The sequence below is a fragment of the Dermacentor albipictus genome, chromosome 5, assembly GCF_038994185.2.
Source record: "Dermacentor albipictus isolate Rhodes 1998 colony chromosome 5, USDA_Dalb.pri_finalv2, whole genome shotgun sequence".
NCBI lineage: Eukaryota > Metazoa > Arthropoda > Arachnida > Ixodida > Ixodidae > Dermacentor > Dermacentor albipictus.
This window is the reverse complement of record NC_091825.1, coordinates 158,355,162-158,373,041: the sequence shown is the minus strand read 5'-3', so window position 1 is coordinate 158,373,041 and position 17,880 is coordinate 158,355,162. Positions and strand designations below refer to the sequence as shown.

General features: G+C 47.1%; 1 protein-coding gene and 1 long non-coding RNA gene across 7 annotated transcripts in view; one reads left to right on the top strand and one right to left on the bottom strand.

Annotated features, from left to right (window-relative positions):
* Positions 1-17,880, bottom strand: part of LOC135916647 (uncharacterized) — a 465,480-nt gene that overhangs the window by 279,643 nt on the left and 167,957 nt on the right. The window lies entirely within an intron of this gene.
* Positions 13,726-16,441, top strand: LOC135916627 (uncharacterized). The gene has a single exon (XM_065450044.2). The coding sequence runs from the start codon at positions 13,746-13,748 to the stop codon at positions 14,889-14,891; it is 1,146 nt and encodes a 381-aa protein (XP_065306116.1). The 5' UTR covers positions 13,726-13,745; the 3' UTR covers positions 14,892-16,441.

The following is a 17,880-nucleotide window of genomic DNA, read 5'->3' as shown; positions in this document are numbered from 1 at the left end:
GTTGTTCGCTTCCAATAACGTTACAATAACGTAGAAAACAAATCTCCCAAAGTACGCGAAATACATTTAGCGAACTTCACCTTCTAGAAAGCGAATAGCTCTTTGTAGTTTTCTTTTTTTTTCATCGGGCTTTGACTTGTTCTACATTTCTTTCTCTCTAAAATAAGTCACATATCACTGCGGCGATCTCGAACTGCGTTTTGACTGTGTTTATGCTTGGCCATTCTGCGCGTATCCTACCAAGTGTTTCTTTTGATGTGGAACACTTTTTTTTAAAGGAAACTGTCATATATAGGCCCCACCCGTTCTTGCAGATAGGTTACCTAGCTGAGTGGAAATTTGCAGCAAATTAAGAAAACTCGACAAAACTTTTTTATTTGCCGAAAATGTGCTGATTAACTTTTATATTATTCACTTTCGCGGATTTGTTATAATTACGAAATTGAAGTCGAGGAGTAGTCAAGTAGTGTCTGTTTAGCAGAAACCCTAAGACAATGACCACTTTCGAGATATACGACCGTAAACTGTGCTGTGCAGTACATTGGCGTTCCAGTGAGCAGTTTCTCCAGAGCAGGCCTCCAACAGGTTGGGGCGACCTTATCTGGAACGCTGAGGCTTTTTCTTGGAAGCACAGTGGCTGGCGCCGCTGTGCTTCCCGTTCGCTGTAAGGCAACAAATCAGCTTTCGGGGCACCTCAATTCCTTTGTTGTAGCGGTCTTCGCTTTGACACGCTCATAATACAAATGACAGATCTGGGACGCTATAACGTAAAACTATTCCAAACTTTTCTATTCCAATTCTGCAATCAACCCTCCGTGATTGGTCAAAAACTTATTTCGACCGCCCCCACTTCACCTGTCTGTCACGCGACGTCACTAAAACCGCGATAGCTCCCCATGTGATATGACGTGTACGCACTAATTATGCGTGATTTGACCGAACAAAAGAAAAATAGTTATTCCTGATTCGAGGCCTTTTCAGCATTAGCCTTCGGCTATTTGTCAAAAGTTTTCAGGTGACACTCACTTCACCTGCCTGTCACGCGACGTCACACAACCGCAAAAACTCACAGCGTTAAAATGACGTATGCGCGTTAAAGATGCATTAATATGCCGAACAAAACTGAATTTCCTTCTGAATAGCCGCAGGCTGCCCCGTTCGAAAGGAATAAAAGATGGCTGTCGCCGATCGCTCAGGCCCTGGCTACTCGCACTTGCCGGAGAGCACCGATTTATTTGCGTATAATAAAATTTTTGCGTGGTCATGTAACGTTTTCGAGCACTTTCGGCACGTTCAGGACCTCGTTCTGCCAACTCTTCTTTGCTTAGGATTCGTTCTAGCGTCATTGTTAAGCTTCCGTTGCATGCCGCCGCGATTTCCGACCAGCCACCGCAAGCTAGCTAAGCAAGAGAAAGCGGACCAATCGCAGACGCCGGCACCACCCTCTTCATCCAGTTATAAATTTTCAGTGCAGCGGCTCGGCCTCATCGAATCCCTCTCCACTTGAGCGTGCTCCGCGCCTCTTGTCAGCCAATTAGAATAATACAACCAGCTCAGTGAGGGCGATGTTATTTGTTTTTCAAGCAAACAAAAGTGACCTCCTACGAACGAGGAGATCGTTTGATTGGTCTGTTCAGACAACCCTGCGGGTGACCGCCCGATGCTTGCGTCGGCGGTTACGCAAATTTGACGTCAGGGGATTGGAATAAAAAGATATTGGAATAGTTTTACCTTATAGGACCCAGGCAGGAACTCGGCCGGTACATACGAAGTCCTTCATTATACAGATCACTTTGTTGTAGAAGGCTTCGTTGTAGAGGCGTTCGCAATACAAATGACAGATAGGAATTCGGCCGGTACATACCAAATCCTTCGTAATACACGTCATATTGTTGTAGAACCCTTCATTTATAGGCATTCAACTAAAGATCAGCAATGGGCAAACGCTAGAAACCTTAGCCTGGAGCTAACGTTTCTACAAGGGGACTTGTTTCCGTCAGTGAGCTGAAGAACACTAATTAGGTCTGCGTCAGGTCTCTACTTCACATCTCAATCTTAGAAGCACGTCCTGCGCGCAGTCCAAGGAGGTAAGAAGAAAGGGCTTTAGCAAGCACAGTTATAGCAATGTTGGCACGTCGCGAAATCAACATAGCAGCATAATTAAGATGTAACGCGCCGACGCCGACGCCAACAAGGAAAAGAAGCTATGATGAACGGGGTTCGAGTCTCGTGGGCAAGGTTTTCCGCGTCTCTGTGGTGCCACTAATACTGCAATGGGCATGATGACCTATACGGTACAGTCAACCGTTATACCTTACACTCGCGATGACCATGTGGTGCATAGAAACCCTAGGCTCGGCTCTTCGTCTCATAACGACAAGCCTGAACCGACATGGTGCACATCAGCACGGGAAAATCATGTGGAATGAAATGAGCTAGCAGTACTATATAGTCGCTCCCTTTCACATAAAAAAGCTGGCTCAGGAGGAGCGCACGAAAGAGCACAACTTGACAAGTTTCGATGCCTCTTTACAAGGCTTCTGCGAAATTTGTCTAGTAACACAAACAGTGAAACAAAAAACTGTCATCCACACGACAGTAGCAGGAAGGCACAACTGAAAGCTTATGCGACATATTAAATGACATTGACGTAGTGCTCCTAAGACGGCACGAAGGGACACAGAAACACAAACAAATCGCTGTGTGTGTTTCTGTGCCTCTTCGTCCCGTCTTATAAGTGCTACGCAAATGGCAAATAATATGACGCACCGGCGTGGCAACCTTAACTGATATTTATGTACGCACATGAATTCATATTTATGGCCATGCTGTAGCACACAAGCCAAGATGTACACAATGTTTATTCCCGTGTGCCATAAACGTACGCAAATTTCGCTAAGAATCTCGTAAAGGAGAGAGACCCACAATTCTTTGTAGAAGCCCTGGAGAGCATGCAGCTTGGCGAAAGCTAAACGACAAGCTTCGTGAAAAGTATGACAAAAGACCTTTCGCATTGAATCATAGTAACAACTGCACCTGTTCCGTACGAGCTTACCCCTTATTTACTGCCCGGCCATCCATAAGGAAATAACAGTGAAATGAAAACCCGAACTGCGCGTCCCGAGCTGACAACCGCACAACGCGGGAAAAGTCATTGACACTAAAATTATCCATTGCGTCCTACATATTTCACGCCGTCGTGACTCACATTCAAAGGTGACCCAGCATCCTATGTGTTTTTACAATGTTCAGTTGCAGGGACGCTGAAACTGAACAGCTCATTTAGTTTGGTGTAGAATAGCCTTCTCCAAAAAAATTATTTACCTTTAATTTACTGGAAATTATCCGTTAATTACAGAAAAAATCAACAGCAAAGATTCACGTTACTTTATATTTTGGGGGGACGGGGGGAGGCGAGGTCAATTTCACACCCAAGCTGCACCACACGTACAAATTCGTGTGAAGCCTCTATTTCAAGGCATTTCCGCATTTCTGTAACGTTCTTTCTAAGAAAATTTTCCGTACTAATAAGGTTCAGTCTGTCGTTTTCTTGGAATGAAACCTAATCTGTGTTTTCTGATAAGGTGCTAGTATCTGGTCGCTAGCAGATAGTGTTCAACACCTCTACTTGAAGCAAGCACGCGAACTGCAAGGCTTTTTTCGTCTGTCTCTTCGAGAATGCGCACTGTAATATGCGTAATTTACCAATCCAGCTGAATTTAGCCATCTCTAGTGGATCTTTAATGCGTGTCATTTCTCAAGTTTAACTTAAAAGTGTAGCTTAAGTAAAAGAACGCAGTTTTTTTTTTTTTTTTGTCTCACCACATTCATTTAAGCCAATCGGAGTTTGTAAACGAGCGTGTCTGTAAAGAACTAAATGGTCAGTGAGCGTTTTGACGTCTGATCTTATGCTCAATTTTTGGAAATAGGTATTTGTTTGTTTTCCCACTATTTGACGAGTGACGAGCACTCTCTCAACAATGCTGTAATGTTGTACCTGGTAACCAAAGCGTGTACGTGCGCTACGGACACATCAATGTCATGATTACCATAGCCAGCCTAAGATAGGTCCACTGCAGATCGAAGGCCTATTTCAGCGATCTTCGATTATTGTCTACTACAACAACCTCGCCGACTGAGCTGCTACGAGAGCACATGGAGAAACAAACTTTGTTTCTGTGCCTTTATCGAGGGGTGACGCAGTCCAACACTTAAGCAAGCTCGCGCATCCTGTGTCATTGGATAAGTGGCACCAGCGCTTCTATTTTTTTTCAAAAAAATCGAGGAGGCATTGGGGCACACACCTGTATTCACTCACAATCGATTGCATTTTCTTGACCCCTCTATGCAAATGCGGCTGTTACTTGGGCTTCCCCATAGCGAGGAAACAATGCTGTTTTGCTTACGCCTAGGCGTGGCATTCACCAATGCATATTCATATTTATTGGAATGGCCGATAGAGCTTAGTGCAGTTCCTGCGGACTCGAAAAGACTACAGAACACCTCTTGTGCTACTACCCATCCTTTGAAAACAGACGGTGTGATAAGCAGTTAACTGTTACTACGTCAGCAATATCTACAGCGGACCATACCTTCTCTTAACCTTTCCCTCCTGTTTCTCCTTCCCTAAGTGCAGAGTAGCCAACCAGGCGCAGTCCTGGTGAACCTCCCTGCCTTTAATTTATTCTTTCTTGCCCTCCTCTCTCTTCCAATAACTCCTGTCTTGCGCCAGCGGACTCCATTTTACGCCTGTTGCTAATCTCGTCACACCTCGCAATTGTATGTCATCTTCGATTACGTTTCCCTTCGCTTGGCGTACATACTGTTTTTGCAACAGACAACTGGTTACACGCTCTACACATTATAATATGACATTGCTCAGGACACCCCCTCTTCGTCAACAGCGGCCCACTCCATTAAGTTCTCTTAGCTTCGACGAAAATATACTCCCTGGGTTTGCCTTCTTATACATGCTGCCATCAGCCTTTGAATGCAAGTCAGTGCAAGAAAGACAAGACACATTCCCCTTTTTGTCTCACGCTGACATACATTCAAAATGCAGCACGAACTCGCCCAAACAACCACCTTGCTGAGCTACGTTCTTAAAGCTTGGCGTTACACATATCATTTTTCGTTCCATCATTCGTTGCGCGGTACTCACCTCGTTCCCAACTTTCTTTGCTCTTGGCATATACCGAAAGTTCAAAATTAGGCTTTATGGTTTTCTTAAAATTAGGGACTGGGAGGCACGCGAAAACCACTTGTGCAAATAAGTTATGTGTCCAGGGGGAGACAAAGTGACATGATACTTGTCGCTGTCAGCCGCCCAATTAGCAAAAATTGAAACCTTTTGTTCGCTGCATTAAATGGCTATGTTTGTGTTGAAAAGTTAGAGGCGGTCGTGCTTCTACACAGTATCAGTTGGAAGAATTCCTTTAGCGTGTCTGTGCTCCAAGATATCCGACTCCAAATTTCAGTTGTTGTTTGCATGATTACGCATGCAAGAGAGTGATGATCGGCGCAAAGCTCCTCCCTGGTGTGGCACAGCTGTTGCGTGCGGTGACAACGGGGCGGAGGCATAGGCAAAGATGATAAATATTCCTCTTCCCCTCTCGGCTGGCGAAATCAAGATAAGACAGCGCGGCGTGCCATGCAGTTGTTGCTCTTGATTTCAATAAAGCTTACAATACTTGGAAATCAGCAGTCTATTTGCGTGGCCCACGCAAGGTGCATGTCCGCTCGTCTAGTCCCCATTGCGCAAGCGCACTCGGAAGGTATTCTCTAAGAGTTCACCCAGTAGACATGTCCATTTCATCGGCTGCTGAAGTGCTGATCGCCTCGCTTCCGAGGATGCGCAGCCCATACCAGCCAATCGGAACTTCAACAACAGACGAAATGGACATGCCTACTAAGTGAACTCTCACAGAATACCTTCCCTGCACTCCGGCTTCTCCGCTCGGGCCATTATCTCGGCATTACAGCTGCCGCCATCGTTACAGGCTGCGTGGTCGCGTGTTAAGACAGTGGTTCCGGGTTCTTCGATTTTTTATTTTGCCAGCCGAGAGGGCAACGGGTACAGTTATCTTTGCCAATGCCTCCACTCCATTGTCAGACAAAACGCCGTACGCAACAGCCGCGTCACATCGGGGAGGAGCTTTGCACCGATCCTAACTTGCTTGCATGCGTAATCATGCGAACAATTAAAATTTGGTGTCAGATATCTCGAAGCACAGGCACACTAGAATTCTTCCGAGTGATACAGTGTACAAACACGACTGCCTCTAGCTTTTCAACACAAACATACCCACTTACTGCAGTCAAGAAGAAGTTGATTATTCAACTTTAGTTAATAGGGCAGCTGACAGCGACAATTATAATCTCTTTGTGTCCCCCTGGCCGCATAACATATTTGCACAGGTGGTCTTCGTATACCTAATTCTAATAAAACCATAAAGCCTAATTTTGAACACTCTGTGTGCTACCTTTAATGTAGTTTGTTAAACCCATTCGATAAACTACGAAAATAAAGTTATAAAATGCAATTATTTTGTGTGTATGGCAGAGGAAAAGACGACGAGGCCCGGCGGCACTTACTGGCTTTGTCATCGCTTACTCCTCAGGCGTAATCTTAAACGCAAAAAAATACATTTTATATTTTCTGACGCTACCTTTACAGTGACATGGCAAAATAATTTGCGAACAAAGAAAACAAGGTTATGTAGTTATGACAAACATTTTTCTTACAGGCAATGCAATGCCTTTTTGCGACGACGAGGCACGGTGTTCCTCCTGGCTTACTCTTCAGGCCGAATCTTAACGTGAAAAAAATAAATTTTGTATTTTGTGATGCTACCTTTACTGCGACATGGTAAAACAATTTTAGAAAACAAGGTTGTGGGGTTATGACAAACCTTTTGCTTACAGGAAATGAAATACCCCCATGGAAAAAACGGTATTGAGCGGCGGTATGCATCCCAGCGGCCCTGGGATGCTCTGCATGGATGACGTTTTTTTTTCTGTTTAAGCGCTATGTTACAGGAATAGTCTAATTACCCGTAAATGTTTCGCGCAGTCCAGATGATAACATCACATCAAATTGGATATAGTGCGCTTAGTTGTTTGCGATATATCAAAGTGCACACGAAACTTTTGGCACTGTGTTTTTCAAGAAAGCGACGCTGAAGCGCCGGTTCTCTGAGCGATCGGCGTGATGACGAGGGCCTAACAGTGGTGATAACCAACCACTCGTGGCATTTTCGTAACAGAAGCTTTCTTTTTTGGCGGCCCTTACGCTCGAGAATTTTAGAGGTACCAACCTTCTTTCCACGTAGTGCACGCTGATGAAACAATAAAGCTCACGTAGATATGGTTAAATTATTTCGCAGTACTGGGCAGGCGCAGCCTTTGCGTTATGCAATATGATTAATACAAGTAAATAACTTTATTACCACAAAAGAATGGATTCCACTGAAAGAACGTCGGTTCATATAGAGGCTGTGAAGTTGTTTTTCAAGCGTGGAACACGTAGTATAGGTCCCGAGAATTTCCGGCCGTGGAGCCAATGTCACAGATTATTGGCGATCCTAATTGGCCGTAATACGAATAAGACAAGGAAGACGCATTGAATCGTTTTTCACTGGTGCAACGGGTACCATTTCCATGCACTCGTGAACTCTGCAAAATTAAAATAATTGCGACGTGTGGCGCCATTTCTTTCGTTATATACGCTTCCTCTGGCTAAACGACTTTATAGTGAAAGCGATAACCCCTAAAGTTATATTATGCCTGCATTGTGAATGCGGCTCCAGCTGTCGGTGTCGGGACAAATACAGCTACGAAGATCTCCCTAATGCAAGTCGGCGTGAAACAAATGGATTGCCTGGCAACGTAGATGCATCTATGGTTGCGCTACAGTGTACTAGAAGAGGGTGGTGTGTCCAGGGAGGGCCTGTGGCTCAGGATGCTTTTGTAGACGTCACCAGGTTGCGCCACTTCAACATGGGGCTGTATAGGAAGCCGCGTGTTTCCCCCGACAAGCTCTGTAACGACGACTCGTTGCGCCCGTTGCGCTTGTGAATGTTTGTAGTGTAGAGAAGGATTGGAATTATATAGTGGGTCGTGCTCTTCAACGCTTTTGCTCGTTAATGCCCCTTGCCATCGGAGTCCGTGCTCTGCCTCAACTGTCGCCACTGCGGTGCTTCTACAATAGGTAGAGAGTGCTGTGCCCTCAAACCTACCACACTGGAACTTCAATCCCATACCTTGTCATCAATACCTCAGGACGTCTCCCAGCAAACACCTACTCCTGCACCAACTGCATGTCCTGGTGTTCCTCGCCACCGCGACCCTGCCATCTTCAGTGGCGCGGCTGACACCGATGTGGAGGACTGGCTCACCACATGCGAGAGGGTCAGCGCGCATAACAAGTGAGACGAACCAGCCAAACTGAACAATGCGCTGTCGTACCTCGCGGGTGTCGCCAGCCTATGGTATACCAACCACGAAACAGATTTCCCGACCTGGTCCTTCTTCAAGACCACCCTTGCCGATGTATTTGGTCCCTCCGCTATTCGTAAGCTGTGTGCCGAGCAGCATTTGCGGGCGCGCTCTCAGCAGCCGTGTGAATGATTCACCAATTACATTGAAGACATACTGGATCTAAACAAGAAAGCGAAATCGACCATGGTGGAGTCTGTGCAGATCAGTCATGTACTGAAAGGAACGAAAGACGACGCCTTCAACATGTTACTCACCAAGAATCCTCGCTCCCTGGCCGAAATCATCTCATTGTGCACAAGCTATGAAGAGTTACGGTGGCAGCGGTCGTTGACCCATCGCTCTTCATCGCGCGATGAAAACCTCGCCGGTTTGGCTACAATTTCGGGCCAGTCTGCGTTGCTCGAGCAAATGAAGGCGTTCGTCCGGGAGGAGGTTGCCCGCCAACAATCATTGCCTAGCCGCAGCATATGCAGGAGCCTTCCTCGCATTTTGTGCCTCCCCTCCACCGCGCCATTGAGAAGGAGATGATCGTGGCTTTGCCTGAGCTCCACCAAAATGTTCCTGCGGTTGCACTTCTCAGCTCCGCAGATGTTGTCAACCGGCCCCCGCATATCCGTGCTCCTTCACCACTCAGCTACGCCGATGTCGTCGCCTGGCCCCATGCAGACACTTCCGCAGTGTGCGTCTCTCAGTTACGCCAACGTCGTGTCTAGACCCCGACCGCAGACCGCCGCGCAACCATTCTGCCAGCCACGCCGTACAACTCCTCCTGTGCCATGGATGGGACCTGCCACAGCGAATAGGTTGCACACTTCGGACAATCGGCACATCTGCTTTGCATGCGGCTTCGCCGGCCACGTGGCACGCTTTTGCGATCGCGTGGTGCCTTCGCCTTCTAGCGCCGCATCATACCCGACAAGTCGCCTTGTCGGTTCTCCCCGCCTTGACCCGCCTTCTGAATCGTCACCGGCCGTACGCCCGTGGCACACCACTCGCCGTTCGCCTTCTCCACGTCGTCGCTCACTATCGCCGATGCGGCCTCGTCCCTTCGTTCGCGAGGAGGAAAACTCGTCGTCGCTGTCCATGAGGCACGGGCTGCGACGCTATCGAAATCTGAAAGCCTTCAACGAAGCCTATCGAATGTAATAGACGTGTTTTTGGACGTTGTTCACGCATCCTGCGTTTGTGGACACAGGAGCCACCGTATCCATTATGACCGCGCAACTTAGCCGTTTGCATCGAAAAGTCACGACGCCACTTTCTGGATTATCCCTACGTACAGCCAGCGCCCAGCGTATGCACCCCATAGCAGCGTGCACCGCTCGTGTTGTCATTGCGGACGTTCTATACGCCTTCGAATTCATCATCATTTCCTCATGCTCGCATGACCTCATCTTGGGCTGGGATTTTCTCCCCCGCCACAATGCCGTATTGTATTGCGTACGCGCCGAAATAGAACTCTCGCCGTCGTCAGACTTGACGCTGGCTGATAGTCCTTCGACTTCGAACAAGCTACTCGTCAAAGACAACACCACAGTACCCCCGAACTCGTCAACGGTTGTGTCCGTCTATTTATTTATTTATTTATTATGATACTACAAATCACCCGAGAGCATTGCTGTAGGCGGGATGATGGTTGAAAGGTGAAGACACCAAGAAACACACCAAGAGTTTAGTTTCTACAAGGCAGGATAACTGCTATGCGCTATCACAAATATGCGGCTCATTTTCTGCCTACTATATATATATATATTGTTTGCCTTTGCTAATTGCATGTCTATTGTGCGTAATCTTAATATGGCGCAAATTATTATTGTTACATTACAAGATAACTATGTATGCCCTTCCTGTTATGATCCCTGATTGGATCGACAGTATGAATGAATAAATAAATAAATTAATTAATTAATTAGTGCATCGGGGACAGAAAGAAGACTGAAATACTTTTGTTCGGCAAGAAGATTTGCGTATTTTTTTGGTATGGTCATGTCTTCGTGATACGTAAATAGGTGGTTCTAAGAAAACGCATCGGTTGATAACGGAATTGTCGCGATCAATTTGATTTAATAGTGAACACCTAGATACAGTACGGCGGATACTAAGCATGTCCCAATTTGCATGTTTTTAGTGTGGTGACGCTAGTGTTAATTTGATATGAGTTCATTAGAAAACGTGCTGCATTATTTTGGGTAGCTTATAACTTACTAGCAAGAGTTACAGACTCAGAGTCCCACATACTACAGAAGCATATTCCAAGATAGGGCGAACATCAGAAAAATATAAATCCTCTGACTTCACGCGATACTTTCCTCAATTTTCTTCTCAAAACGTTAAGCATGCGGCTAACTTTTACGGTTAAGTACTTTATATGGCTGTCCCAAGTTAGGTTCAATGAAAACGTAACTCCTAGGTATTTCGCTTCCTCAGTTATTTCTATTTGTTGACCATTTGAATAGTAAATTGCCCTATAGCTTCGCGCTTTCAAGAAAACCAGACATGATAACACTCAGAAATATTTGAAGTCATATGCCATTTAAGGCACCACCAAGCTCTTTGGTTGAGATCTGCCTGTACAAACTCCCTCCTTCTCATGTAGTACAGGCAGATCTCAACCAAATAGCTTCGTGGCGCCGTATACGGCATATTTTTAAGTGTTATCATTTAAGCCATAGGCTATCATATAGGCTCACTATTAGCTAAACAGAGCACAAGTTTAGGCAATTACAAACACAGTCTTGTTATTCACCTGCACAAATGATGGAATGGTATCCCATTGCAGACATGAACATATATGCAAAGCATGCAGAAAGGAGATATCCACGCTTGCACATATGCTCTGGGAGTGTGGGTCGCTCGGCCTTGTCATTTTCCAAAATCGGTTTTTATGAATGATTAGATCCCACGAATAAATCCCTCAAGTCCTGGCAGTCGAGTACGCCCATGATAGGCCTAGGAGGCTTGACCTCCCGGTCCAAACATGGGACTAGCCAGGCAGGTGGCAACACCTTGTACAGGACCAGAATAAAGTTTTTCCTCCTCCTCCTCCTCCTCTTCCGAGATCTGCCTGTAAGGTAGTGGTGTCTACGTGATTGTTAATGTCCCTATAAATCAGGCAGTCATCGGCATATAATCTAATCTTGGATGTAATGTCTAAGCCTATTTCATTAATATATACCAAAAACAGAAGTGTCCCAGCATGGACTCCTGTGGGACGCCCGATGATACTAACACTGAATCTGAATCTGATCCGTTAATTACTACTCTTTGGTATCCGTTTGTCAAATACACTTCTAGCCATTTAAGAATGCATGGTGGCAGGCCAAGGTAAGATAGTTTCAGAATAAGTAAAGAATGTGGAACTGTATCAAAAGCCTTTCTTAAATCTAACGTGATGCAGTCTATATATGTGCCGGAGTCAAATGAATAGAAGAGGTCGTGGAAAAATTCAATCAGTTGAGTCACGCAGGAGAGTCCGGCCATGAAACCATGCTGATTAGAAGTGAGGAAATTGTTTTCCGTTAAGTGATGAATAATGCTGGAATATATTATGTGGTCCAATGTCTTGCAGCCTATACCAGTCCATGAGATGGGTCTATAATCGGAAGCCAAGTTCCGAAGGCCATTTTATAAACTGGGACTACGCTAGCTGTTTTCCAATCTGATGGTAGGTATTTCGATGACAGTGACAGTGCAAATACGACAACAAAAATTTTGCGACCATACGTATGCAAGCGTTTAACAACGCATGGAATACCATAAGGGTCAGTAGCAGAATATGACTTTAATTCAGACAGTAGTTTGATTACTCCATCGTGAGATACAGATACGTTTGGCACACTCGGCAAACTATAGCTAATTGGCTCTAAAACAGGATTATGCGTGGGTGTAGAGAAAATGGACCCGAAGTAATTATTGAAGCATCGGGCTTCTTCTAATTCGTCAGTTACGTAATCATTTCCAACAGTTAAGGAGGGAATGGTACATTCATCTTAGCCATTTTGTTTAACAAACTTGCACAGCTTCTTTGGGTTGCGCTTAAGTTTATAACTCAGGATAGAGTAAAATGTATCCTTGACTTTCTTTATTTCTAAATTTATTTCCGTCCGTAGTTGTTCTGTTTTAGTAAGTAATTCGGTATTCTTACTTCTATTATACCTGCGGCCGTCATAGAAGAGTTCAATTTCTCCAAGGACCACCCCCCTCCCCCTGTACCCACAACTAACTCCCCTACTATACCCCCCGGTTAGGAGCGATGGGAGATATTGCTATTCAGACCCGCCCTGGAAGACCAGCTCCGACATATCCCCAGGGGCCAGACGGCCCAGGAAGCATATGGAACCAGTGAAGAAGGAGCCACCCCATCAGGCGTTTGACGCGCTCCATTTCATTATGGATCAATAAAGTTGTTTTTGTCTCTCTCTCTCTCTGTTATACCTGCTAACTATCCGAGATCTGCGGTTTAGTAGACGTTTAATGTGTTTGGTGAGCCACGGCTTGTGTCGCCTGTTTATGCCAGTGAATATATTATATGGAACATGTTTCTCTATGACTGCCTGTAGCGCTTTTTTAAAGATCTGTCACAAGGAACCAACACTGGTAAATGTACGAGCGGTCAGAAATTATTTGAAGTAGTAAACAATTATCCAGTCGTAATTCCCTCTGTAGAAAAGATACACTTTTCTAGGAGGAGTAGCTATCGTACAAGGGTTCGTGCACGACATTCGCACCAGAACGGCGTGATGATCGTTGATACAATGGAGCGCTAAGACAGATTTCACCATATTATTGTAGTTAGAAAAAAAAATGGCTGTGGCTTAGCTAAGGTTAAGCCCAGGATGCGAAGCATACTAGCCTTTATTTTAGTTGTTGAACCACTGTTTAGCCTGGTGAACTGCTGTTGCTTGGCTATATTTGGTTCGGCTAGACGAAGAAACAACTCATGCGTTACTCTGCTTCGCCTTCAAGAGTGGAACGCGACAGCGTTCCCGTCGACCCGCCAAGGGCTGTAAGGGGCTACGGTGCAGCGACTACGCGCCCCGCATTGGACGCGGTGAGCGTCGAGCAACGCAGCGTTCGGCGCGGTAACGAAATGTGATCCTGAGCAAGCGACGCACGCCTGAGCCTTAGAAACAGCTCGTTTCTAAGGCAACACCGCATTCACTAGAGGCGCTTTTGTACCACTTTGAAGCATCGTACTCGTGGCTCAGTACATTCTGCTTCCGGCCACGGTCGTGAAAGGACGCAGGATGGCTGGCTCTTCGCGAGCTGTGATAACGGCCGATTCTGGCCGCGGAACATCGTTTTTGGACGGCCTGAAAGATTACAGGATTGTACTGCCGCCGCTGCCAACCGGAGAAGGACTGAAAACAATGGTTGTTCTTCACTGCGACACCGCTGGAAGGCCTTACAGGATAGAAGATTTCCGCCAGCCGATGAAAGAAGCCGGCGTCATTGAACAGGTGGGCGGTATCGGAGCGTACCAGATGTCGCACGTCTGGTTAGTCAACTTCCGTAGTGAAGAAGCCAAGAAAAAGTTGCTCGACATCGGGCATATTGTTGTTAAAGGGAAGACTTGCGTTGTCTTTGACCCTGAAAGGCAGGAAGTGCGGCTGAAGGTGCATTGGTGTGCCTTCAACGTCAGCAACGAAACTCTGAGGCGGGCGTTCGCCGAGTACGGCGAAGTGAAAGAAGTTTCGAGCGATAGATGGAAGACCGGCGGGTTTGAAAACGCCGACTCGACTACTCGTTATGTGCGGCTGGTTCTTCGAGAAGGTGCAAGCCTCGAGCGCATACCCCATCAGCTGCGTATCGGGAACGGTACAGTATTAGTCGTCGTGCCCGGGCGTGCGCCGATATGTCTCCGCTGCCGCAACACAGGCCACATTAGGCGGGACTGCAAGGTGCCCAAGTGCAGCGAGTGCCACGCCTTCGGGCATGAAGAGGCTGAATGCACGAAGTCATACGCCCGCGCCGCGACTCGAGGAACATTCGGCGATAATAGTGAGCTGCACATGGACGAGGATGAAGCTGAGCAAGCTGCCTCCAACCCAGTGGTCGAGAGCCCAACGGCCGCAGCGCTGAGCGATGAACAGGAAGGCGCCATGCCAGGGACTCGTGAGTTAGCGCCCAGCACCCCCAAGTCGGCAACCACGAGCATGGATACCAATTCACCGCAAGATATTCCACGCCCTTCTGAAAAAAGCAACGAGGAACCCATGGAGTCTGACCCTGCGGCTGCGAAACGACGCCACGACGATGTCAGTGCAATGAGCCAGGAGCAACGACTGCGTCTCCTAGACCGTCAGTGGGGCGTAGGTGAAGGGAAAAAGCAGCGTGTCACCAGCGGGCAACGATCGTCGTCGCTTCCTCGCGACGACAACCCGAAGACCTAATAATGGAGGGACGGCACTACACGGCGCGGCGTTGTGCGCATGAAGGTAAGCGCCGTACTGGCGGCCTGGTCTTGCTTAACGATGGCGGCATTTGAAAGACACCTCGTAGTAGCCACGCTTAATGTCAGGGGTCTTTCATCCAGGAGGAGGCAAAATCAGCTGCTGAGACTCGTGACTGAGCAGGAATTGGATATTGTAGCGATACAAGAGACCAAAATCGAGAGTCAAGACCAGACCGACAGAATGGTGCTCTCGTTCAGTAGTCGGTATGATGTTTGCGTGTCTCATGCCGTGGGTACCTCGGCAGGTTGCATGCTGTTGATTCGCCAGTCTCTGGGAGCGATTGTGGAAAGAGTTGAGACTTGCGTTTTCGGTCGATGGATTGTCTGTGACATCACACTTGCTGGTGTGGAATTGCGTATTATCTGTATTTACGCACACACTAACACGGAAGAGAGGCGAAACCTTTTCGAGACAGTCGGCAACCATTGTGACACAGACCGTCTGCTTGTCTTACTTGGCGATTTCAACTGCGTAAGCATGGCACGCGACAAAACCAGTGCGACGCCCTACCGAGACGCGAGTACAGCCTGTTTAAGTGACATAATTGATCGCTGTCATCTAGAGGATGTTGGTGATTGTCTCGGATGTGGTTCTGGCGTTCGGTTTACCCATTACCAAGGAACGAGTCACGCGCGTCTGGATCGGGCGTACGTATCTGTTGAACTGATACCGTACTGCGGCGAATACAGCGTACAACCAGTGCCGTTCAGTGACCATTGTCTTGTTGTCTTCCATGTAGGTAAAAGAAAAGGAACGAAAAGCAAATTTGTGTGGGAAAACTGGAAACTTAATGAGAAGCTTCTAAACGATGATATCTTCGTGGATCGCGTTACGTCGGCGATACACGAACTGCCAATGGCGGACAACGAACTTCTGGGAGCGAAGTGGGAAAGATTTAAGCAGGCAATGAAAATGATGGCAATTGAACGATCGTGCGCTATAAAGCAAAAGCAAAGGCTGCAGGAAAACACGCTGAGAGATGACCTAAAGTTTTTGATAATGCAAGAAGGAAAGCAGCCAGGCACTTGCACCGAAGAAATGCGCACCGTCAAGCAGAAACTAGAGGCAATAGATACGGAGCGATATCGAGGAGCGATCGTGAGGGCGAGGGCACAGCGGCTGATAGCGGGCGAAATGCCCACAAAACGTGCTCTCGGCTTGGAAAAAAGGCACGCCCGCAAGAATGACATACCAAAAATAGAGTGGAACGGTGTAATCTACGTAGACAAAGGAAATATAGAAAGGGCCTTTTATGAATACTACAGCGGGCTCTTTGGTTACACCAAAGTAAGAACCGAAGACTTCAAGACCCGTTTCCTCTCTTTAATGCCGCGGCTTAGTGATGATACGAAAGAGCGGCTAGAACTGCCCATTTCAACAGAAGAAGTGCGGAAAGCCATAGAAGACCTCAACCCGGGAAAGTCCCCAGGACCAGACGGGCTAGTAGCACCGCTTTATAAGGCATTCAAAGATGATTTAGCACCGGTTTTGGCTACACTGTTTAATGCGGCTTATGACAAGGATATGCTTCCTCCTTCATTTTATGCGAAGCATATTACGAGGGCTCAACCCAACTCCTCAGGCGCGGCGGTGACCATGAAATCACGTGACACCGTGACGTCACGACAGAGAAGTGGCTTTGGCTCAACTCTTGCAAGACGGGCTGGGTGGGAATCGAACCAGGGTCTCCGGAGTGTGGGACGGAGACGCTACCACTGAGCCACGAGTACAACGCTTCAAAGCGGTACAAAAGCGCCTCTAGTGAATGCGGTGTTGCCTTAGAAACGCGCTGTTTCTAAGGCGTGCGTCTCTTGCTCAGGCGCACATTTCGTTGCCGCGCCGAACGCTGCTTTGCTCGACGCTCACCGCGTCCAATGCGGGGCGCGTAGTCGCTGCCCTGTAGCCCATTGTCTTACACCCCTTGGCGGGTCGACGGGAACGCTGTCGCGTTCCACTCTTGAAGGCGAAGAAGTAATGCATGAGTTGTTTCTTCGTCTAGCCGAACCAAATATAGCCAAGCAACAGCAGTTCACCAGGCTAAACAGTGGTTCAACAACTAAAATAAAGGCTAGTATGCTTCGCATCCTGGGCTTAACCTTACCTAAGCCACAGCCATTTTTTTAACATCCCATACAATTTTAATACCAAAAAGCGAAGATGAAGCTAGACTGCGACAGGTTACCGCTTACCGACCCATATCCCTGACTAATGTAGACTACAAGATCTTCATGAAAATTCTGGCTAAAAGACTCCAAGCCGTGATGCAAGAATTAGTGGGACCACATCAGACCTGTGGTATCAAAGGTCGCACCATATATACCAACATACACACAGCCCGGTCCGTGCTCGAGTGTTGCGATGCTTTGCATGAAAGCATCGCAATGCTCCAGCTCGATTTAGAGAAAGCCTTCGACAGGGTGCCGCATGACCTCTTGTTCTCTGTTTTAGAGCACGTTAATGTTGGATCAGTCATCTGCCAAGGCGTAACCATGGCGTACAGAGGATGCACGACGCGGTTGTTAGTAAATAAGGGGGTGGGAGCGCGCATCCAAGTGCAACGCTCTGTGCGTCAGGGTTGCCCCCTGTCACCATTGCTTTTTTGTTTGTATATTGAACCTTTTTGTTTGAGCGTTATTGAAAGCAACAGCGTTCATGGTTTTCGTTTGCATGCGGCGGAGGTCCGCATTCTCGCGTATGCTGATGACATTGCCGTATTCTGTGCTGACTACGAAAGCGTTCGTGTTGTGGTTCAAATTGTGAAAGACTTTTGTTCTGTGAGCGGGAGTGCTGTGAACTGGGCTAAGTGTTTGGGGTTCTGGCACGGCGACTGGCCCTTAACCCCAACGAATTTCGCAAACATGACTTGGACAGCAACCCCAGTAAAATATTTAGGAGTGCCGCTGGAGAATTATCGCGACAGTGAGCC